Below are 23,642 nucleotides of genomic sequence, written 5' to 3' on the forward strand. Positions count from 1 at the left end.
AACAGAGTGAAAGAGCTCACGAGTGGTCATGGTTGTGTTAATGTAACCCTTGGAGCAAGGCAGCTGTTGAGCACTGACTGTAACCAGTGAGGCAGTGTGTAATCAAAACCTGATTAGGCATGTTTTGTAATGGTATTTCTGGGATTTGGGGGTAGGTTTGTCATGCGGTCTACTGTGCTTTTTATTCGGTGTCAGTCACAGCTATATACGCTTGATATTTATATCTGAAGTTTACTACAAATGATAGGATGGATGTTTAAATCTGTTGTGTATCAAAAAACTAGTCTTTCCAACCAAAATTTGTGTTGCTTATGAATGTTAATTGGTTTATTTAACTTTGTCTACAGCTTGTCTGAGTTATCTACTCATTCATAAGAAATTAGTCAGGGTTATTGGTGACCAATGTTTACTTTTCACTGTAACTTTTTCTTTTTTCGACCAACATTCAGAGTTGCAGATTAAAACATGTCTTTGATACCTGTGTGCACTTACGAACAATTTGTTTCATAGGCTGTTCAGTTTAACATAGATAGTTCTACAGTTTGTGATATTAATGCCTTTAAATTCGCGGCTGTACTTACGGAGATTCTTGAACATTTTATTTGGCAGTTCAACTTTTAATATAATAAACTACTCAAACTGCAAATTCATTTTCAGAATACTGCCTGCAAGAGCTAGCTTCAGATCTAGCACTGGAGAAGTACAGAACAGCACCCTGTGCTTGTCTGTGCCTTTAGAGGTGCCTAGTCTCAGTAACTTTCACAGTTTCAAGAAAACTATCACTAACCGCCCAAACATTCACTTTAGCCACATCACAGAGACATGAAGTTTGATGTATGGTGAAGGGGCATTATTGATGCGCCTTGAGACCCTCACGGGGGAGTAGTGCGCTTTACAAATTCCTTGATTGATTGATGTGATTTACTGTTAACTTTATTGCAGTCTAAGCAAAAAGGCTCCTAGTTTCTCTATCACGTGTGTAGCAGCCATTTGGCTTACAAGGATGGTGGAGTTCAGACATGAGCTCTAGGTTAATTTGCTTAATTTGCCCATCAGCAAGAAGATTGTTATAAGTAAAAGACAAACTGATAATTACCAAGTCTTTCTGTGTTCTTGTCACCAAAAAAGTGCTATCAGTGTTGTAAATTTACATAGTGCAGCAATAGCTGAATCCCTTTCAGAGATGCAACCTCTTTATCGCCAACAGCAATATCTGATTTGTATAAGAGATGGCTTACGTCAAGAAAGACTTAAGGGATCTGGTTGTGGACGGTAGAGATTTAACCGCCCAAGTCTGCTTGAGTTTTTGACACTTTTTTTCTGGCCATGATGTGTGGAACTACAGAATATGGAGGATGTTGTGGAAGCGAGACCTTTCTTCCATGTTTTCTCTTTTTACATTGAACCACAGCTTTGCTTCTTTGAGATGTTTTCTATTCAAGCCTAGCAGTGGCCGAAAATTGTACAGATGTCTTTTTGTGAAGCTGAAAGTCCTACACTCACAAACATCCTTCTAAGTGACAACTTGTTTTCTGTGATCGGGTTGTGGGTATATTTCATATTTGCTGATTGTATCAGTCGGAATGGTTTTGAGCTAGTGTATACTAAGCATCATTTATATTCTCCTGCAAGTCTTTCATTGATTAATTAGTATGCAAGATGTATTTGTAAATGTCTCCAAAGGAAAACTCTTTCAGTCAGAATAACCATGACTTTCCACTCAGCAAGTGGTCTTCTGTTAAGTTTTCAGTACCTCCGGATAGGTGTGGTGTTCAATTATTTTTATGCAACTAGTTTTCATTGTAGCATTTAATTTTGCTTCTTGGCTTGACCAGTTATGGCTAGTCATTTTAACAAGTCTCTTATTTACTTTGTGGATGTGGTTCTTACTAGGTCAGTTTGCATTTCTTTCCTACTTTTCTTTCTCATTTTTACATTAGTTTATTTCAGGCCTCTTCCCAGACTAGATTGACATGTTTTTTTTTGTTGTTTTTTTTTGCATTCCTTGATCCGAAGGTGTTATAATAATACCTAGCTCTAATTTGTGGAAAGGCTGTATCTGTCAAGTTAAAAGTTGTACTGTTGTCCACTGTTGACTACACGGCTCACTGAGCAGGTGATATGGCCACAGTTGCAACACAACTGAGTAGTTAAGAATTGTTACCTGCAATTTGTAAAGCAGTGGCTTGGAAATTAGTACAAACATTCAGTAAGCAGTACATTCAAAGGGCTAATGCATTGTAAAAGGGATTATTCATTAGCAAAGTGAGGCTTTGTTTTTAGAAGGAAGTTTATTTTGAGTGCAAGTGGAGTCTGAAAATGCAGACTCTGTGAATTTAATAATGGAATTATTCAGGCTGAGAGCCGCGCCTGCTGTCATCTCCCTGGCCTATCTAGCTAAATATTCAGGTATGGGAAATGATTACTTCATGGTCACATTTAAACAGGGCTTGAACATTGTTCTATCGTCCCTTCTAGGTGAATGTAGTCTATACTTAAATGTTTATGGGAGTTGCCTTGTTTCTCATTTTGGCACAAAAAATTAAAATTGAAAATTGTGGTAATTGTGGAGAGCGGAAGGTTGTTCGTATCTGTCGCACACTTCTACCTTCTTTCGCAGGGTTCTGCATTGTTCATATACAGGGTGATGAAGTCTAGCATGATGTTAGAGAAATCGGTCCTTTACAATATATAAGAACAATGAAATATTTGGAAACTTGGTTGAAGGCAATGGAGGGGCAGATCATCAATAATAGCCAGTATGAGCCTTTTGCACCAACATTCCAGTGTCTCTTTTTGTTTCTCTCTTTAATTTAGAACACCTGTTTGTCATTGAATAGAGTGCCGAGGGTTACACGAGCTGTTAAAATCCCACCCCTTCATTATTGAAATACTCGAGGCTTCAGTACTCTTCCAGTCCAGAGTATGAGACTCTTTATAGAAACTGACGGGTACATCATTTAATGTGCTTATTCTGATCTTCCACTCTTACAGAAGGTAAAGAGTTTCCTTTTAGTTACTCCAGTGATCAGTCTTTTAAGTTCAATCTAAAAATCTTCTGCAAAGTATGGTTTCCGGGACATTATGCTTATCCATACTTGCCAAAGAGCTTGTTAGAAGACAGTCAAAGAGAGACAAGAGGAAGATGTGATCTCCCGATCCGATCTGACAAGACTGGTCTTTGTTGTGCTGCACCTTGGATCTTAGTGATCATAAAGCTCCCCATATTGTACTGAGTAACAGTATGCCCTCCTGCTCCACCTCCAAAAAAGGTAACTGTGGCATAGCTGTTAAATGGGTATTCTACTTTTAACAAAGCATTGGTTCTGTAGCTTGAAGGTGAACTATTGTGCCAGAGAGACTTGCTCTGCAATATCCAACAAAATGTGCTTAGTTTTAACATTTTTGCATCAAAGTTGCGAAAACTGTTGCTTCATTTGTTAAAAAGCCATATTCTTGGGAGAGAGGCATTCTCTTTAGATATATTTATCATTGGCTTAATTCCAAAGTAGAGTTATAGTGAGACGTTTTTTTAGCTTCCTAGGAATTTCTTGGCTGGAAATCAAGCAGTTATTTGAGAATGTATCCTGCTATTCCATTGATCTTTCCTGGAAGTAGGGCGTGCTTCTTCAGCTTTGTGATATAGTTCTTGTAAGAATGAATATTCAGAAAGAATCCAGAGAGTATTCAACTTGTGAATGTAGTGGACATGTAACCACAGTATCAGTCCTGTCCAGAGGCTTTACCATTTCATGGATAACATTAAGAATATCTTTTTTCTGACTAGTCGAATGTGCCATGCTGAATTACTTTGTTTTAAGAATACAAACATCTCAGAGTGAATGTAAAATGTTATTTAAGTCTTCAGCTTTCAATATTCTTAGAGAATTGTCTATGATTTTATGGTTCATTCCATCACCATACCATTTTGCAGTGTTTTCATTTTCTGTGCTTCGTGTGGTATAAGTTTCCCGCTTCTGATATATTTGAGGCGTGTAGTGATGTGCCGATAGAGTGCATCACTCATCGCAAAATAGCTCAGTTTCCAAATCCGCAGTCCGCTCAGAATTTGCACTCACTGTGTAATATCTCCTTCTAATCCGGCTATAAATTTGAAAGCCTCAGCTGGTGTTTCAGAATGCCACTAGTTTGTTTTCAAAGTTATTGAGAGGCTTTCAAATAGATGACACGCTCCAAGACAGCAGCTGTAGCTGTGAAGCCAACCAAAGAAAAGTGTCTGGGGGTTTGCATGAAGTGGCAGGCATTTGTGAAAACTTGCTGGTTGAGTTGCCATTAGTTTAAGCCAGTTTGATTCTGCCTGTACAATGCTGAGAGTATGCTTTTCCTGTTATTTCATGTATTATCATACTGCACTGATTGTACTTGTGTTCCTAATAGGTGATTGCTTCTTTTGAGACAAGAGGTCATAATGTTCACATGTTCAAAGGGTCTAGCTCGATTTCTGAAATATAATTGGATACTTTTTTTTTTTTTCCCCAGAATTCCAGATCCTAAACTTTCGGTTCATCTCATCCTGCTGCATGCTATGCAGTGCTCTAGGTAGACTCCAGACTGCTGAAGTGACAGATCAATCAGTAAAAGATAGGGAGCACAAACGTCCACAGTTTTGTCCAGCTGCATAAGAATCTTTTAATGCAGTTATTTAAAAATTGTGTGGTATTGAATAATGAAATTGCAACAGCATGTCACCACAAATTACTGCTGTTATTCGTGCCTCTACTGTCTTTTGAACATCTTTTATCCTCGCACATATCTGCAACACAGTCCAATAAATAATGAGCCATTTTAATACATTGGATGTAAATTAATAGAGGAGAAATAAAGTGACCAGATTTACCATTATTTTACTGGCATTGTCATCCCTTACATTTAAATCGCCCATCCTGAAGTTCTTCATGGTTTACAATTCTTTATTTTACAAGGAATCTGTGGAAAACGTGAGGTCTAAAATGTTTTGTCCTACTTTTTCTAATTCACTGCATCCGGATTTACAATCCGTTGAATTTATGGTGTCATTATAAATGCAACTACATATTGATTGATAAAGCTCATTTTGGTGTTCTGTAGCAGTAGTGTAGAGTATCCATTTAAGTGATACTTATTGGCTTTATAAAGTTCAAAGATTATACCTTACCAAAGTTGATACCTTACTTTGATTAAAGCTTGCAGTCTTACACAGATCTGGGCGCATAAAGCCTCTAAGCTGTTTGAATCTTATATAAAGAGCTTGGCGAAGCATTGAAGCAACTAGGATTCCAGATGCTCTGGTGTTCTTTCTACAGAAACTGATTTTAACAAATCCTCAAAGGATATGCATAGCAATGCATAATAACACGATTGTGGTTTGTTCACTAGAAAACGTAATGTTTAATTTGCATAGTTTTACCTTGCGGCTAATGAGAGCCAAGTTTATTAATCGGTGCAGTGTTGACCTTAACTCCAAATAGCTCAACCTTAGAATAATTTGCCTACTAATATTCCTTGGTGTTCTAGCTGGTTTTAAATGGAAAAAAATGACAGTACAAAGAAATTTTATTTTTTATTATTGAGTGTTATGTAATTGGCAAAACTGCCTTCTAAACAGAAGCAAACTTTTACTGCATTTTGTATATGTTGCTTTTGTGCCTTTCACCCAGAGAACACAGGCTAAAAATAGTGCACACTTTTCAGCCGGGAAATCCTTAATCTGTGCAATACATACCAGCACCTTCCGCTTCTAGACCCTGCTTGTCTGGACTAAACTTCACTCAGTCCTGAGCTGTCCACCCAGTTTAGAGCCTGACCGTCATTTGTATACTCCGAAAACATCTCTCCCCTTGGTAGCGTTCTGGAGTATGTTGCTTTTGTTTCCCTGTATGTGGAATTAACTAGGACAAATGCCTGTTTCATGCCAAGGAGAGAGACCCACTTTTCTTCTCTGTTTCTTATTTTGCTTTGTCTCTTGAAAGACACAAGTATAACATTGTGGGGTGCAGCTGCAGTGCTTTGTTTGCGTTTGTCATTGTCTTTGACTAGATGGCCATAAAAACCGATCAGCTATGTTGTGTCACTGAAAGTTTGGGGGCAATTTGCTGTTTTTCGGTATTGGTTTGAAATTCTCTGCTGTTTCCCAAGTTGCCCTCCCAGAAAGTCTTCTACAAAGTGCTCCCAGTGCTTTACCTCTTCACTGACCAGTAGTCTCACCAAGCATATGCTTGTATCTCATGTAAAGTTTCCACCTTTTAGAGCATTTCCCATTTTTTTAGAGCTTCGTGACAAATGCATTTCTGTTTCTTATCACTTACAATAGCTTTTAGCTAGGTGTTTGCCCTATGGTAGGCTGTTACTTATTTAGGCAGCATCTGTAATTTTTTGCAAAGTTTACATTTTTATTTATTTATTTTGAAACATAGAACACAAGAAGTGTAAAACCCAATGGTGCAGGTATTTCACTGAAGACATAACCAGTGTCCCAGGGGCCAATAGCCTGCTGCCCTTAGGTATTCTATTGTTCACTGAGTCTCTGGGCACTCCACAAAGAACAAGTGTAATAAGGCTGACCAAGACCATGAACTAGGTTGAGTGTGATGGAACCTCAGGCCATCTCTATCCAGGCCCCTATATTTTGTCACATTCCCACGGACATCTGTGGGTAGTGTAAACCATACATTCAAGTGTTGCACACCTATCCATTCCCTGGTTCCACTCCTGCGTGCAGGGAGTGGGAAGCGTTTCTGCCCCCCCTCCCCCCCCATTGTTTCTCTTAGCCACCAGGAATCCAATGCCAATTACAGTGCGTGCTGCTCTGCTTCCTATCATCTCCAGTAGGGCCACACACAAGGTGACTGGGTAAGAGGAAGGCATGATGAGGTCACCAGTATACAAGGGGCCATCTTGGCTGCACTCCAGGCATCATCCATCATGACAGTGTCCACCTTCTGCCTGACTCCCAGTTGCATCTGGCTGGCTGTTTTTTTTAGGTACTTTGTGATGCATTCTCGAAATACCACCCCTCCCTTAGGGTTCAATTGTGACCTTGGATTCTAGAGGCTTAAAGTCAGCAACATGGGTCAATGCAAGTGAAGGTGAGTGCAGCTTGTGTCTTAATTGCAGGAATGGAAGCGTTGTGATCTATGAAATCTGCACTAAGAGTAGAAAAATACTTAATTACGTGGCCCTTCCAGATGTCTCAACTTAAAGATCCCTATAAGATTCCAGGATTTAAAATCGGATGCTATCTTAGTGGTGGGGAGCCAGTTACCTTGCCCTAATGTAGTTTTCATTGTGAGGTTTTGGTAACAGGTTATGTGTGATAGTGATCGGCGCCAAGCCATCAGCTCTACCATGGTGACCTCAGGTATGTTTATAGGGATGGTGGAATGTTATAAGAGGTGCGCTGGATTAGTGTCTTGAAAGTAGGTCAGTTCCAGTCTGTGTGCAGGGTTGTCCAAATTTCCTAACATGCAGTCATTAATGACAGTGAGCTGGTAAGCCCAGTATAAGAGCTGAACGTTGGCCATACCTAATCCACCATCATATGCGACCTGGTTGATTTGGCCCAGGTTATTCTTTGCTGTTTATCGAGCCACAGGAGTCTGTTCCAGGAGGCCCTCAATTTGTCAGAAAATGGTGTGGGGTATGGTAGGTGAGTAGTTTACTAGGTCGTATAAAAATGTGGGGAGGGCAATCATTTTAAAAAGAGCCACCCTGCAGGCAACTGATAATGGAAGGGTACTCCATATTAGTATATAGGTCACCAGGCTCTAGGTTTGGGTTTTCATTTGACTTTGCTAATGCAATTAAACCTTATCTTACCAAGAATAAAATTACCTTTCTGGGTGATTTTAACTTCCATCTCAAAGAGACTAAGGGCACAGACTCTAGAGCACTAATAAGTACCCTAGCCTCCCTGGGACTTAAACAACTGGTGAAAGTCCCCACCCACATACCCTAGATGTGTTTTTCATTTTTTCTCAATTGATGCTAGGTTGACAGTGCAGGTTGCACTACAGTTAGGGTAGTCATCAGATCTGGCAAATTGTCTTCAATTTGGAACTCACTTTAACTCAGATTATGAATTCTGTATCTCACACCATGACCCTAAAAAGAAACTGGAAAGGGGTATAAGCAGCATCTTTGGAAAACGCTTTAGGGTGTACCCGTCACTTAAAAGGTGATTTATGCTGACTGAGGAGCTATGAAAGTAGTGGAATGGCTTACCATCACAGCAGAGGTGGTTGCCCCACTTAACAGCAGTAGAACTCACAGGAGGGAACCTACAGTCCCCTGGTTTACTGAAAGGCTAAGGCTTCTAAGGCAGGGAGTGTAGGCGGCAAGAGCATTGCTGGAAGGAAGCAATATGAGGAGCATGACAAAGTTGTTTAAAAGAAACTCATCAGAGAATATAAACTGCCTATTAGAGAATATCTGTCCCATTTTTGTACTGATAAAATTCAATCTGCCAGTTCCTACAAAGAACTTTTTAAGCTGATCCAGCAGCTTGCTTTCCCCTAAGGCATCCTCAGATGTTGAGGGCTCTACTGCGTTCTGCAATATGTTGGTAGGAGTCTTTCAGTCCAAAATGGTAAACCTCTACAAAGAATTCACATCAAATAAGCAAAAGGAGTTTCCTGACTGTCATAGCTATGCCTCGCAGCAGCAAAGTGGGCAAGCACATAGGGAAGAGGAGTAGGCACTGCCTGTATCTTTATTAGATGTCTCCGCCATATCTGTGGAAGAGACGGAGGCTCAACTCCCCAGGTTGAAATCAGGATCTCCACTAGAGCCATGTTCCCCCAAGGTTTGTCAATTTCGTTGGGAGTACAATAGCATTCCCTTTAACTGCTGTGATGAATAAAGCAATCTTATTGGGGTGTTATCCACAGTTGTGGAAAGAGGCAGTGGTCGAACTTAAAAACCATTATCCAATCTCGTTGCTCCCTTTCCCAACCAAGATTCTGCAGAAGAATCTTAATCGCCACCTAATGATTAAGGCTTCCAGTTTTCAGTTTTTACTGATTTTTAGAGAAGAATATAGACAGAAAACAATGTGTTTGCTATCTGTATTAATTTAAAAGAGCAAAAATACAGAAAACTGTCCTATTGTGTAAGACTTTCCATGCTGTCTGTTATGAATTGTAGGCCGACTGCTGAGCGGATAGAGGAAGTAAAAAAAAAAAAAAAAAAACAGGATGACATTTCCTTAAATACAAGTATGTGTTAACATATATTTATCTGTGGGCATAGCATGTTATAATATTTTGCTGCTTAATTTGCAGTGCAAAAGCCATCAAAGTGTGAGTGCGTGTTTAACAGTTAAATAAGTATGGAAATGTACCATTTCACAACTCCATTAATTCTCAAAATAAATATGGAAAAATTCCAAGAAGATGGCCGAAAATAAATATGGATAAGTACAAATGTAAATGTAAAAAAAAAAAAAAACATAATTACCATAAGACTGGAAGCCCTACTAATGATGCATGTGGAGTAACAGGGACTGTTAGACAATTCGCACTTTGGGTTTGGAAGTCAACATGGCACAGAAACCGCCCTGATTGCCGCAACTGACCGCATTAGGCAGCTGGTGGACCCTGGCTGGGCTGCAGTCTTAGTCCTTTTGGATTTGTCTGCTGCGTTTGACACCATTTCCCCCCAACCAGATGGTAGGGGCGTCTTGAGGCCCTAGGGGTATGGGGTATGGCCTTCAGTCTACTGGTATCATTCTTGATGGACAGATCCCAACTGGTAACCATTGGGGATTTTAGATCTGACCCCCTTCTCACTGCCTTGTGGGGTACCGCAGGGATCTTCTGTGAGTCCGAAGCCTTTTCATTTATACATCTCTCCGCTGGCCAGACTGATTGTCATTTGGACTTAAAGGAGCATCATATGCAGATGATACACAAATCATTGTATCTATCGCGGAGATGTTTGTAGCCACTGTGGCCAACTTTAAGGACTGCATGTAAGCGGTGGCCTCATGGATGAGTAAAAACTGTCTAAAGTTGAATGGCAAAAAAAATCGAGGTATTGCTGTTTGAAAGTCATTCATCAGTATGGAATCAGACCTGGTGGCCAGAGGAGTTAGGGATACTACCCACCCCTATGAGTTCAGCAAAAAATGTAGGACTCTGGATGGGCACTGAATTAGCTTTTGAGTGACTGGTCTCCCATACAGTAGCAACCAGTTTCTGGGTTAATAGAACATTATGGAAGATCTTTCTTTATATCCCTCTTGCAGTTCAGAAACAGGTGGCCATGGCTCTGATTTCATCCGGAATAGATTATTGCAACACTCTTCTACTTGAAGCTATTAAGACCACCTTAGCCAAACTCCAACCTTTGCAAAATGCTGCAGCAAGGCTGATATTTGATGTCCCAAAATGTCTGTTTCCAGTGGACTACATAAGCTTCACTGGTTTCCTGTTCAGAAACAAGTGATGTTTAAGGCCATGTGTAGTGTGTGTAAGGCACTATATGGCATTGTGGTTGGGGGAATTAAAGCCATGTTTCAATGGTATTCTCCACAAAGGTCTATTAGATCAGCAAAGCAGAATGCGCAGGAAGAGATTGGGAGGAAGGGCATTTTCAGAGGCAGCTGCCAGTACTTGGAAATCCCTCTCCTGAGAAGTAGCGGGAATTAAATTGCAGCTACCTTTTAGAGAAGATGTAAAAATATGACTCTTTATTTAAACTATCCTGGCGTATGCCTAGGTTGAAGCTGGGATCAGTGTGCAGGACATTTTGGCTATCCTCTTTTCGCCTTCTTCTGTTAAAGGATGGAAGGAGGGGGCAGGATATTTCAGGGGCAGTACTCATTGCCTAGACCCCTTAGGACATTGCTTTGCTTTATAAATGTATCACGCATTCATTCATTCAAAGGAAGGAGTTTGACAACTACTTAAATGATTTTCAGATCCCAGCCAAACCATCAACATCCGCCCAGACCAAGGATGATCAGTCTGCCTTGGAGGCCCTTGCAACACCAGAACATAGCAAAGAGGAACAAGAAGAGTTCTTTGAACTTGATGAGGCCAGAGAGACAACAGGCTTCGCAGAAGAATCCCTCTACAACAGCCTCATAAAGAGGGCTGCAGAGACGTTTGAGGTCCAGTTAGAGAATGAAAAAGGAGACTCATGCTTTCTCCTTGAAACATTAATGCCATCAAATTAAGGGAACCTCTATTTAGCCATGGTCTCCAGCATATTGGACCAGGGGAAGAAGGCATTCTGGGATCCAGCCACTGCAAGGGCTTTTACACCCAGAGTAGAGAAGACTTATAAACCAACTCCTCAAGATCCCAAGTTCATCCAGGGTAACACTCCAGCAGATTCAGTCAACTGCCAGCAAGAGAAACATTGTATATACCTCTATAGGCCCACCACCTGAAAAGGAAAGTAAGAAACTGAATAGGGTGGGAAGAAAAATGGAGAGGGAGGCTGTAGCCCAGTGGCAGATTGCCAATTCAAACACCCTGTTGAACAGGTAAGGGCACCAGCAATGGGATGAGATGGGTCCCTTATGCAACACCTCCCAGAGGAGTACATGAAGAGGGCCAAGGCAGTGATGCAAGAGGGCAAAACATTGGTAACACCTGCCTGAAATCAGCCTTGGACACATCAAACAATGCCACTGACTAAATGTGCACAGGTACCACTCTAAAGAGATATGCCAGGTTCAGAGTGTCCGGATTTAAGCCAGAGGTACAATCCTCTATAATTGAAATGCCTTTCACTGGGTGCGCCCCATTTGGACAGGTCGTGGATGAGTCCCTACAGCAAATCAAGAAAGATAATGATGGGAAGGTAATGGGGGCACTACAATTCAGGGGTTCCTTCAGAAGAGGAGGACCAGCATCCTGAGGGCCCACTAGCAGGGCATCATTCTAAACAGACCAACAGCAGCAGCAGGCACAGAGCAGCTCACACCAAGCCATGCAACAAACATCCTACCAGCTGTGGCAACACCCTACTAGGCAGCTCTTTCATAGATGAGGAAGGGAAAGAGGCCAAACCCCCAGAGGAGCAGTTGACGTGGCCAGCAGCAGCACATGCCAACCCAAAACACCAGTGGGAGGCAGAATAGGAGATTATCCACAGGAGTTGGGAACATTAACCTCAGACAATTGGGTTTTGAACATATGTTTCAGGGTCAAGCGATCATTCAACTCAGAAAAGAGGTCAAACATTTTCACAAAAGGCAACCATAGAAAGAGTTTCACCAAAGGAGGCAAACAAGGGAAACTACTCACTTTATTTCCTGGTCCCAAAACCAGATCAAATCTTGAGACCAATCGTAGACCTCAAATTCCTAAACAAGTTAATTCAAACACAACACTTCAAGACGACAACTTTCCAAAGAGTAATACCACTCCTAAGGAAACAAGATGATATGACCTCCTTAGATCTAAAGGACGCCTACCTACACATACCGGTGACTCAAAAAATACTTCAGATTTGTATTAGACAAGGTACATTACCAGTTCAGAGTCCTACCATCTGGCATAAAGTCAGCCCCAAGGGTTTTCACAAAGTGCCTCGCAGTGGTAGCAGCACACCTAAGAAAACAAGGTATCCATGTCTATCCATACTTGGAAAATTGGCTAGTAAAGGCACAGTCACAACAAAAATGCCAAAAAGATATTCAAACAGTGATTGCCACACTGCAACGATTGGGCTTCACAATAAACCACAAAAAGTTGTCACCACAACCAAAATAGGTAAAAGTGTTCCTGAGAGCAGCATTAAACTCAGACAGTGTACCATATCCAGTACAAAGGAGAGCAAAAGCGATCACAGGGCAGACTCACATCTACCAGAGGAATCAGTCTCTGACAGCGAAGACTCTCATAAAACTAATGGGCACGATGGCATCATGCATACCACTCATTAAACATGTGAGACTGCACATATGCCCCTTCCAGTAATGGATCTGCAGCAAATGATCACAAGCCACCGGGAGTAGAGAGGATCTAGTGGTTGTCACAACAAAAATAAAGGGAACTATAATGGTGGAAGTCTAAGGACGTGACCTTAGGGTGATCTCTCAAGACTCCAACGGTGGCCATCAGAACAGATGCATCCTACAAAGGTTGGGGAGCACAGGCAACCAGAAGGTACAGGGGCAGTGGAACAGCACAGATGCGCAGAAACACATCAACTACCTGGAACTGAAAAGTTTTCCTAGCCTTGAGGGTTTTCCAAGCACACATAACAGGCAAGACCATACTAATACAGACAGATAACACAACAATCATGTTTTATCTCAACAAACAGGGAGGCACGAAATCCTTCACCCTGAGCAAACCAGCCCAAGAGATATGGAATTGGGCCAATAGAAAGGAGCATGGGGTCGGACAGACTGAGCAGTCAAGAAATCAACTCCCACGATTGGGAACTAAAACAATAAACACTGGAGAAAAATTCAAGGCCTGGGGAGACCAACAATAGACCTCTTCACAATACCCACAAACACAAAATGTCAACACTTCGCCTCCAGGTTTCAACACCACCAGTTAGAAGGGAATTTCCTGTAAGTAAACTGACCAGGGAGATTGACATGAGCACCTCCACACACTTTTGCTAAACATTGCGTGGCCATTCAGGTGAACAGAAAGACACAGGTGGGACAAAAAGTACTACAACACCTGCTAGCAAACACTTACGAATTTCATCCCACCCAACCCATGGGAAATGGTACCATTCTGATGCACAGCATGTGAATCCAGAAAAGGATTAATTCTGCAAATCTAAAAGGTTACTAACCAGTAGGAATAGTTTTACAGCTTGAAGAGTTTCCTGAATTCACATGCGGTCCACCCACCTCCCCGGAAATGAGAGATGTTACAAGGTGGGAAAGAAGAGAACAAGTAGGAAGTATACCCCCCCAAAAAATAAAAAGCGAGAGAATAAAAAAAAAAAGATGACGACTACGCACAGGAACATCCGGGTCGTCATCTGCTCTCACAGAGGGGATGGACATACGACTAAATGGTAGTCGACGGCCACAGGAAAAAAAAGACAATCCTGAGCCCAACCAATAGTTGGGGGAATAATGGGAAGCATGTGAATCCAGAGCTGCAAAACTACTCCTACTGGTAAGCAACCATTTTGTTTCAGACAGCCCCCAGCATCAGCATTAATGGGACCAGGGAGTGCCCCTCTCTCCGGTCACCGGGCCCATACTTCCGGTACAGTGAGCTCAGAGGAGGCCATCAATTCAGGAGTCTAGTGCTCCACCTCTGATGGCTGCCGCTTGTACACTCCCTCATACATCAGCAGGCTGGTCTCCTGGGGTTAAACATTCCCTTGCATCCCCCGGAGCAGGAGTTTTTCTACACTTTTAGACATGCTTCAGGGCAGCTATCATTCCATCTGGGGTCGGGGTCCACCACTCTGTACCTTGTCAAGTCTCTTTTTGATGTCCATCGGCGTGCATTTTTTTCTCAGCTTCCCCATCGAGAATTTCTGTGGCTGACCCTCTGTGGTTCAATTCTGTGCACCTACCCCCCTGCCTCAGCCCCCCCACCTGTTCCTGCGCATTGCTGGAATGGGCCAGGTCGTTCAGGGTCGCCCAAGGCTTCCGGCCGTGCATTGCTGCATGGTGCTTCTCGCTCTGCTTTTGACACACCCTCAGTGTTTTAGGTAATAAAAACTTACCAGTGCGCCGCTCTGCCGCTCCTCTGTCCTCTTAGCAGGCACAGGCTCCCAGACTGCCCTGTGGCCAATCCTGATGCTGCTCAGAGCAGCATTAGGATTGGTGGGAGGGCCCAGCCAGGGAGCTCGCAGGAAGACTTAGGAGTATGTGCCATTTCTCTTTAGCCTGGCAACACCGTGCCGAGCTGGAGAGAGCACAGTGCGCATATACATTTGGCCGGCCTGAGACAGCACAGTGCACTCCCCTCGTCCCCATCATTGCCCATGGCCCGCCCCTTTAACAACAAAAGGATAATAAACTTAGTTTAGTATCATTTTGTTGTTAAAGGTTTGCAGCGGCTGTTACTGGTGGGGGAGCAGTGCTCCTCTGCCATGGTGGAGGAGCCACCGTTGCACCAAACCCTGTGAAAGACAAATAAAACACTTATTGGGCTATATTCTTTCTGCAGATCACCAGTTAACACTCTGTCTTTGGAGAGTAAGGTATGTGGTGGTCACCAGTAAATAAAACTCCAAGAAGCTGTCTCTAGTAAACTTCCAGAATTCCACAGAAGATCCCCAGTTGGGTATTCAATCTTCCTCAGCAGCATTCACCCACAGTTACTTTTCCTGCATCTTCTCACTTATGTGCTATTGCACCATTAGGTTTTGGCAGCAAAGTGCCTGAACATTGTCAGAATGTGGTTGAAAATGTTTTTGAAAATTTATCAGAAAACCAAACCGCTTCTAGTGAGCTTAACCACTTCTCATTCCCATTTAGTTCAAGAGAGGAGAGAGAGGGACACTCCGTCCAGGCACTCACATGGAGTATGGTGCTATCCATACACAAATGTGCTTTAGCGTCTCATCAGGATGTAAAGTACTCTATAAATGCAGATATGATACTGTGGTATGATTATGACAGAAATATCCCCTTTGGGGTGAAGAGCACAGCTGTATGATTGTTATGAAAGGTCCCTGATTCCAGCCAGAGCAAGCATGCATATGTTGTCACAGACAATACCACTGCCTTTTTATTATGCGAACAGGATGCCTCGTGGTTATGTGATGTTGTGTTATGTAGTAATACACTATCACCAGCTAGGGGATCTTGGCATTCGGAGAGAGTCCCTACATTTTAGATACCTTAGCAAGAAGGCCATGATCATGTCTTTGGGAAAGGGACAAAGGAAAATTTGAAACTGAAGCCACTGTTAGTCTTTTTGTCAGTTAAATAATTGTGAGAAGTACGTGCAGAGATCCTGTGAAACTTTCCTTTCACTTGTCATACCAAGCATAATTCTGTTAGACGCTCACCTGAGCAGCTAATTAATGTAATTCATTCTTCTCTATTGAGTACCTTTTTAGCTTTCCATGAGAAGAAGTTTGAATCAACATGCACTTTAGTTTCCACTGTTCTCTGCATCCTCTTTCTTCATCTTCTGAAAGGAAGGTAGGGAAAAGGCAGAGGTGATTTGGAATAGCTACTAATTAGGTTTGGGTTTAGTGGCATCCCAGCCCCTTTGACCCGGTGTGTTTGTCAATATCTGAAACCGTAGGGTAGTGGAAGTTGCTAAAACCAAATGGCCCTCTTCCTGAATGCCTTGTGGCTGAAAGGAAAACCTTGAGTGTTCCTTATCTGCTGGTGATTGTGTTGGTAATAATTTCAGAAGCTATACTGCCTTCTACAAAGCTGGTACACCAGCAGTTGAAAGTTTTTCTGTAATTGGTGTATCTTGCGAGAAAAGGATCCTCTTAAAACTGACGTGCCTGATGGATTTCAGGTTGTTCTTTCACCAGCTATGGACAACCTCAATATAACATTTGCCTGTCATCCACCGGTCTGGTCTGATTTCACCCCTACGTGGTGTCACTGTTCCCCAGCAGACTTATATTTGTAAAGATGACTTCCTTCACGTCTGAGTTCAGGAAAACAAGTTGTGATGTCTCTTAGGGATCCTCTCTGTCTAGGCTTTTTGTAGAATCACCAAGTTGTGCTTCAGTCATATGCTGATAATCTGCATGCATGCATCAAATTCTTCCTTGATTCGATTGCCATGAAGATTAAGGGTCTTTAGCAGGACTGATGACTCTACAGTCCTAGATGACAGAAATTCCTTTTGCAATGTAACCACTCCCAGATGTCTGTATTTTTAGAGCCAGGGCAGTAAAAGTAATTGAACCATCAAACCTTTTTTAACCTTGACTTTCAGCATGCTTATAAAGTAAAAACCATGGGATTTCTTTTTCTGGATACTGACACCTCTGTTGCTCCACAATTGAACTGTTTAAAAAATAGTTTAGACCATATGAAGTGGATGAGCCCCATTCTGCCTCTGCTTTTCTCTGTGGATCGCTCCCTTGTGGTGGGGATAGCCATAAATGCTTAGTTAGACCTATCCAATTCACCATTATTCTGACCTTTCAAAATAACTGCTTTCGTAATTACAAAGAGCATTGAATGCTCTTACACATGTAGTAATTTGGTTTCAACTCTAGAGATCATTTCTTACTTGAAAGGCAGCTTTTTATTTTGACAGTAGCCGAGTGAATCTGGTTCAAGGGTGCCTGTTTGCCTTTTAAGTGTTTGCAGCAGTTAACCTCAGCTTGTTTGATCTCTGAAATAGATCCCTTTTTTCCTACTTATAATTTGTGGAGAAAGCATAGAGTCATCCTGAAGGTGCCTTAAGTTAATCTTGCCGCATGCAAAGGCTGCTTCTTCTTGACTCAGGCCCCAACAATTTGGAATTCTTTACCATAGATATCCTATCTTCTGACTATTTTCAGGACAAAATTGAAGATTGGTCTCTTTGATTAGGCAATGCTAGAAGACCAGCATTTAGAGACCTAGGTGAGTAGTGTGTGATCTTTGCTGTCAGTCAGTCCTATTGCACACTAAAAAAAGATAATGTTTATTAGGTGCCTTTTGCTGCCAGCTTCTTTCGTAGGCTGTACAATCATTCCCTGTGCCCTTTTTTGTCTCGCATATGGGCCTTTAACTTAATGCTACTGTCTCTTATGGGGTACTCAGTTGGCTCCATCCATGCTTGTTCTAATTGTTTGCCAGTGAAAACTGTTTTTCTGAGGCTGTTGCATTTGGCGGGAGAATTAGGGAGTTTCAGGCACTGTCCTCTGTATCCTGTTGCTGATGGAGGAGGTGGTGTTACAAGCTCACATTAATTTGTATCTATATGCTGTTACAAATCAACATGCCTTAAAATATGTACTGAGTCTTTTATCTGTTGCCTCCCCCTTCGTAGGTAGAAGAGTGATTGCACAGATTAGATATACTGTCAGCTCTTAGGTGTAGATACTTAAGAAGTACATCCCCTACTAACGTTTTGTGGGCTTGTCCAGCGTGAAGGATGGAAAGAGTGTCAGAAAGCAAACCATTTCCAGATTAATGGTGCTATGCATTATAGTAGATTGAGTTGTCAGTATTTCTCAAGACACCTTTGTAGAGGGACAAAGGGAGCACCTCTGCATCACTGAGGTGCCCGTGTTGAGAAGATCTCTCAATCGGTCGCAAGTGTTTTTTGTCTTTGTTTTTGTTACAGTTTGGAGAGACAGTTTGGTTGAGTAGTTTCTTAACTATTGGGTATATACCTTTGCAATCCTGAAAGCCTCCTGCATGCTGGCCATTTTGGGAATCTGTGGGAAAGCATCCATTAGATGAAAAGATTACTTATCTTTGGTAATTTTATTTCTCAGAAGATACTTTACTTTCCTCAGTCTCACCTTCCTCCTACTCTGTGATGTTGATATTATTTGATAATATTTTTTAGCTTTGGCAACCTTCTGTTTGGCCTCATCTGTCTGCAGTAGGGGATAATATGATCACCATGGACAGCGCATTTAGTGGTATCACTAAATCTCCGGTTAAAGCCTCTTGGGAGGTTACAAGTGGCGCTGAGGGTATTGAAAAAAAAATTCACATCATATCTTATGACTTGGGAGCTTCCTAAGACTAGGAAATACTTTAATATCATTTATCATTAAAAAAATATTATCTTAGGTAAGTAACCTTTTCTGAAAAATTATGAAAAGCTAATTCTGCTGTTTATGTAAAGTTATCAGTTATCTTGTGTGCAGAATATGTAGCTGAAGACATGCCTGTTTTAAATCTCATTAGACTGCTAATGGTGTAACCTCACGTGAGGAAGAAGAAATCAATGAACTTCAGGAAGATGACAGAGACATGTTCTCTGATCAGTTGGCCAGTGTAGGCATGTTGGGGAGAATTGCCTCAGATCACTGCATACCTCTTCTTATCAGGTAACAAAACCAGATCTCTCCATTGCCTTTTTAATTCTCCGTGCTCCTTTTCTGTGCCATTAGATCTTCCTCAGTCTGTATGGTGTATGTGGAGATGTAGGTGTTGAAACTTGAATCCTGTGCGTTTTTGTTCTATTGCATGTATAGCATCAGCTTGCAAAGTCCCACAAAACCCTCTCTACCCACTGTAATGGAAAAAAGATATTTGTCTTAAACCTCTAAGGCAGCACTATTGAGTAGATGTAGATTAAAGTCTTGAAGTTTGTGGAGATTTTAGGGAAGAGTTTAAGATAATGAGAATTGTGAATCTCCCTTTTAGATATCGGCAAGATTGGAGTCTCAATTACAATTGCAGATCTCCAATAGGATTTCAAAATACAGGGTAGATGTTCACATCTCTTCCTTTGAAAGCTCTTGTCAGAGGTGTAATGGCAATCACATCAATCTCATTTTCTACAGCCACCAGACATTTGAAACAGGAATATGAAAAAATTGTAAATGTAATTTTTTTAATTTATTTTTTTAAAGCTTTTTAGTTCCCACCTCTTCACGTAGCCCAGTAGTTCTTAACCTATGATCCAAGGTCACCTGAAAATACTGAACACCTACTCGGGGCGTCTGCTACTGTATGAAAAACGTAGCAAGCAGCTTAGTAAAGAATTTACACATAGGACAGCAAAACATAAAACTGATTTTTTTTAAACTTCTTTGTAACTGTGTTGGAATTTGAAATTGGAAGCTAAAAATGAAGTTGGTATCCCTAGCTTGGCTCATAAAAGCAGCACAAATGAAGCACAGAGTAATATGGACGAATGGAAGCCTCAATTTGAACACTATTTGCAGACAAAAAGAACTTTGCATTTGGGGCAAAAAAAAGCTAAAGCAATGTGCTAGAGTCTAGCATTTTCCTTTGTTGTTTGTAACTAGAGCCACATTTGAAAAGCTCCAACCTTTCTGTTAAGATGAACATTTAGATTTTTGGATTTGTGAATTAAAGAAAATGTTCCATATTATATGTATTTCTTTGATGTATGCTTCTTTCATTAGTTTGTATGCGTTTTCTTTTTTTTACCTCTAAATGGTAGAAACTATTTAGGACGGGATCCCTGGCTTCTAATAGTGACTCATTGGAGGCCACATAAATCAAAAGGTTAAGAACTGCTGGTGAAGCCTCCACTAAGTATTCCTACAAGGATAGCAAATTAAGCGCTATTGGCAGTGGTCCATGCTCACGAACACAAATCTGTTCCAACTGCTCAAAGTCAAGACTTTGAATACAGTAATAGAATACACCTCTTTTAAAAAGTAGAACTGTTAAACAGTTTGAATTGCTCAGAGTAAATATTTATAAAATGCTAATTTTTATAAGTCATTGATGCTTTTTGGTTGGAGCATAATCACCTCTGGGTACACAACCGACTTCACTAAGTATTTGTTATGTGCAAAGAAAGATCCAGTGTGCGGCTACATCTGTTGGTTACAAGTCCAGTTATGCCTTAAGCCTTCCACTGTAAAGCAATGGAAAAAATACCATGTATTGTTTTGTTGTATGCTGTTTTTCTTTGCTATTTTCAACCATGCTCGAATGAAGCAACCGAGTTTGCAGGAGCCGCCATTCCCCACTCACATACAAAGCCTTGCTGTCACATTCATGTTTTATAGCGTTCAGTCAAAATATGTTAAAGCAATCAAACCATGTTGACATTGTGTGCCACCCAGCAATTTGATCCTTTTCCCTCCAGATTTACTTGTCCTAATTTCTCCATGCCTACAACAGGGGCTCTTATCACTTTAGTATCCTGTGTCCCTTATTTAGCTGTTGTCAAGGACTGTTTGCTCAACTTAGTTGACTAATCCTCTGCATTGAAGGTGGCACCATAAGCAGTGTTGGTTGCAAATACAACAGCATTCTTATCTATTCAGATGTTACAAATAGGATGTTCAGTTATTCTGCTGGTTGTCTTCAAAGAATTAAGCAGCTTGATGTAATTTCTTTTCTGTGCAAATTCAGATTTGCTGTGGTTATCGCATGTTTGGAAATTATGAATATGAATCGGTTCATAAAAGTGAGCTTGGTGTAGCAATTATTCTTTTCCCTTTTGCTGGCTTTACTAAAATGCTTTGGTTATATATAAAATTAAGTATTTTGGTCGATATTTTTAACATTCAGGCACAAGGCCAACCACAGCACAAATTGTTTTCAAATAGGAAGCAATTTACATACTACTTGGAATGAAGCAGCCTCACATGTCTACTTATTCCTTTAACAGCTTGAGATATCGGATAAAAAAAGGGGGGGGGGTGCTGTCCTAGGCAGTAAAGCCTAAGTTTGTTTTTTCAGCACTTAAATCTCCCAGTTCTACCTCTAGTTTCAAAATAACACTACAGTTATATAAAGCTGCGGATACCTGAAATACCAAAATATGAGCGAGAGCTATGTATAGGAGTAGGAAGGAACAATGGGAAGAAGCGAGCAAGGAAGTGGGGGAGGAGAAAGAGGTAGAAGTGATTGTGGAGGGAGCGCATAGAAGAAAGAGTATGAAGTGTCAGCCTGGATTCGTTTCAGAGACATGACTTGCAACTATCTTTTTCCCAATTACCATTTAAGTGGTATCAACCACAAACTGAATTTTCTCTGGGCTCATAAATAGGAGAATTGTCTGCTGAATTTGAAGGTACCATATTTTATTGACCTTGAAAGTATGGATGTTGTTCAGCCTTGCACAGATTAAGAACTGTGACTAAAAAAAACCCGATAAACAGACAATGAGGACCAAGATAAGGGGCTCCTGCCACTGTGTATTTGCGTAGACTGTCAATTCCTTTGTGCATGACTAGTGTGAAGGCAGAAACAGAGACTTGGTAAATGCACATTACAGGACAGCAGCTAGTTGCACTAGCTGTCCAATTTGAGTACATCCCATAGCCTGTCTGTGCCTCCTGTGCCTCACCAAAAGTACAACTGTGATGTTTAGATAAACATTTGGGTGCTCTCCACTTCTCTTAACAGTAACTAAAAACTGTTAAAATGAGCAGACAGAAAATATAGTTGCTCCTTTTAGCTTTGAAAAGTGGAAATCTTATAAAGTGAGAAATGCATCAACATCCCCAGGGCTGGCCAAGGTTGTCACTAACCTAAGTGAAGGCATGCAGGAGCAGAAGCTTGCCTTGCCAAAAAAATAGAAAATATGCCCAAAATACCCCTAATTTTTTACCCTTCACCTAAACAATCCCTATCTTCAATTGCACAGTCACATTCCCACCTGCATGCTACCCCTCCCTGTTTGTGGATGTCAGCCTGTATTTGAAACAGTACTATACTAATTTTTATGACCTTTTTACTACTACTCTTGTGCTACTGGAAATTCTTATGCATGTTCGCCTTGACATATTTTAGCTTGTTTCCTTTAACCCACATAATACAAACCCCCAGGGACACAGAATGCAAGTTATTGTCTTTTTTAAGTAACATGATTTGCGTTGCTCAAAAAAGATTAATATTTTCCTGTTTGATATTGTCATTGTATTTGCCAAAATACTTTCAGTAGTTGTTTGCCCATACTTATAATGTTCCAGTAGAATGATGTGCTGAAAAGATAGGTTTCCATTCATCCTTTTCACTTTAATATGTATAGTTTTATGTTTAGTTTTGGCATTTCCCAGAACATAATTCTTCTAATGCCCATCTCAGATCTGTGTCTTAAATAGTCTTCTTGGTTTTCAAAGTTTGCTTTATCTGGTGTAATACTCTCTTTGGGTAAGATCCAGCAATATTGTAGGCCTTTTTGTGTGCTGCTTGCTTGAAATGATGAAGATAACGACATGCTGCTCCTATCAATCTCCTTAATCAAAACCTCAGTATGAACTTGTAACCAATTTAACATCTACTATATAAATATCTTCATAACCTGGTTCTCACTACATTTACTCCATAAATGTGCCTGCATGCTGTATAGCTGAATTTGAGGCTCTTGCTGTCCCACAAAGAAGATATTAAAGAACACATTGAAAATAATTGTAGTTTAACACAATTTACAACAACTGATTCAGAAGACCTTTCGTGGTGGCTTTGGTTTAGTTATTCTAAGTTCTCAAACTGTTTACTTCATGGGTAAACAATGTACTTCATTTAATATGTTGAGAAAATGTGTATCTTGAACAAAGTAGAGAATTCTTTGATCAAAGTTTGTAAAAAGAAGTGCATAAAACTGTTATCTGTAGTAAAAAATTTATTTCTGCCATATTCAGTTGCTATTTGGCATTCAACAAATGTTTGTATACTTTTGGCAAAAGGTATAACATGGGTATTGTTGAGTTCCCTTGAATTATAGTATTAATTATGTATTAATTGTACGCCTGGTTTCTTCGACCATATATAATACATATGATTCATATCTCGTATACTCAATTATGTCACTCATTTTTAAATAGATCTGCCAATCAGGCAAATTTTCTGAAGCCTTTTTCCATGAATGATGTGTTCATAATTACCAGGGGCTTATCATTAGCAGGGATTATGGTCAATAATTTGATTTTAAAGGCTTTATTATTTCACTATACTTAAGTACACCTATCCCAAAACGTTTTCACTGTAAATCGTCCATGAGCTGCACAGCCATGTGCGTTCGATTGTTTTTAAGCCCCATATGTTCTTGATTTTACATTTACATACCATACCATACTCTGCTTTATAAAATTGTATACATACCCTGTAGGATGTTGGCTCTGTA

At 40.8% G+C, this 23,642-nt stretch overlaps 1 protein-coding gene across 1 annotated transcript in view; it reads left to right on the top strand.

The window, feature by feature from the left end:
- XPO4 (exportin 4) overlaps nucleotides 1–23,642 on the top strand; it is a 517,538-nt gene that overhangs the window by 286,858 nt on the left and 207,038 nt on the right. Inside the window, exon 11 of the mRNA XM_069202267.1 lies at nucleotides 18,770–18,912. Within this exon, the coding sequence (XP_069058368.1) occupies nucleotides 18,770–18,912 (143 nt within the window). The remainder of the gene's footprint in view (nucleotides 1–18,769; nucleotides 18,913–23,642) is intronic.

Source organism: Pleurodeles waltl, chromosome 8 (genome assembly GCF_031143425.1).
Source record: "Pleurodeles waltl isolate 20211129_DDA chromosome 8, aPleWal1.hap1.20221129, whole genome shotgun sequence".
NCBI lineage: Eukaryota > Metazoa > Chordata > Amphibia > Caudata > Salamandridae > Pleurodeles > Pleurodeles waltl.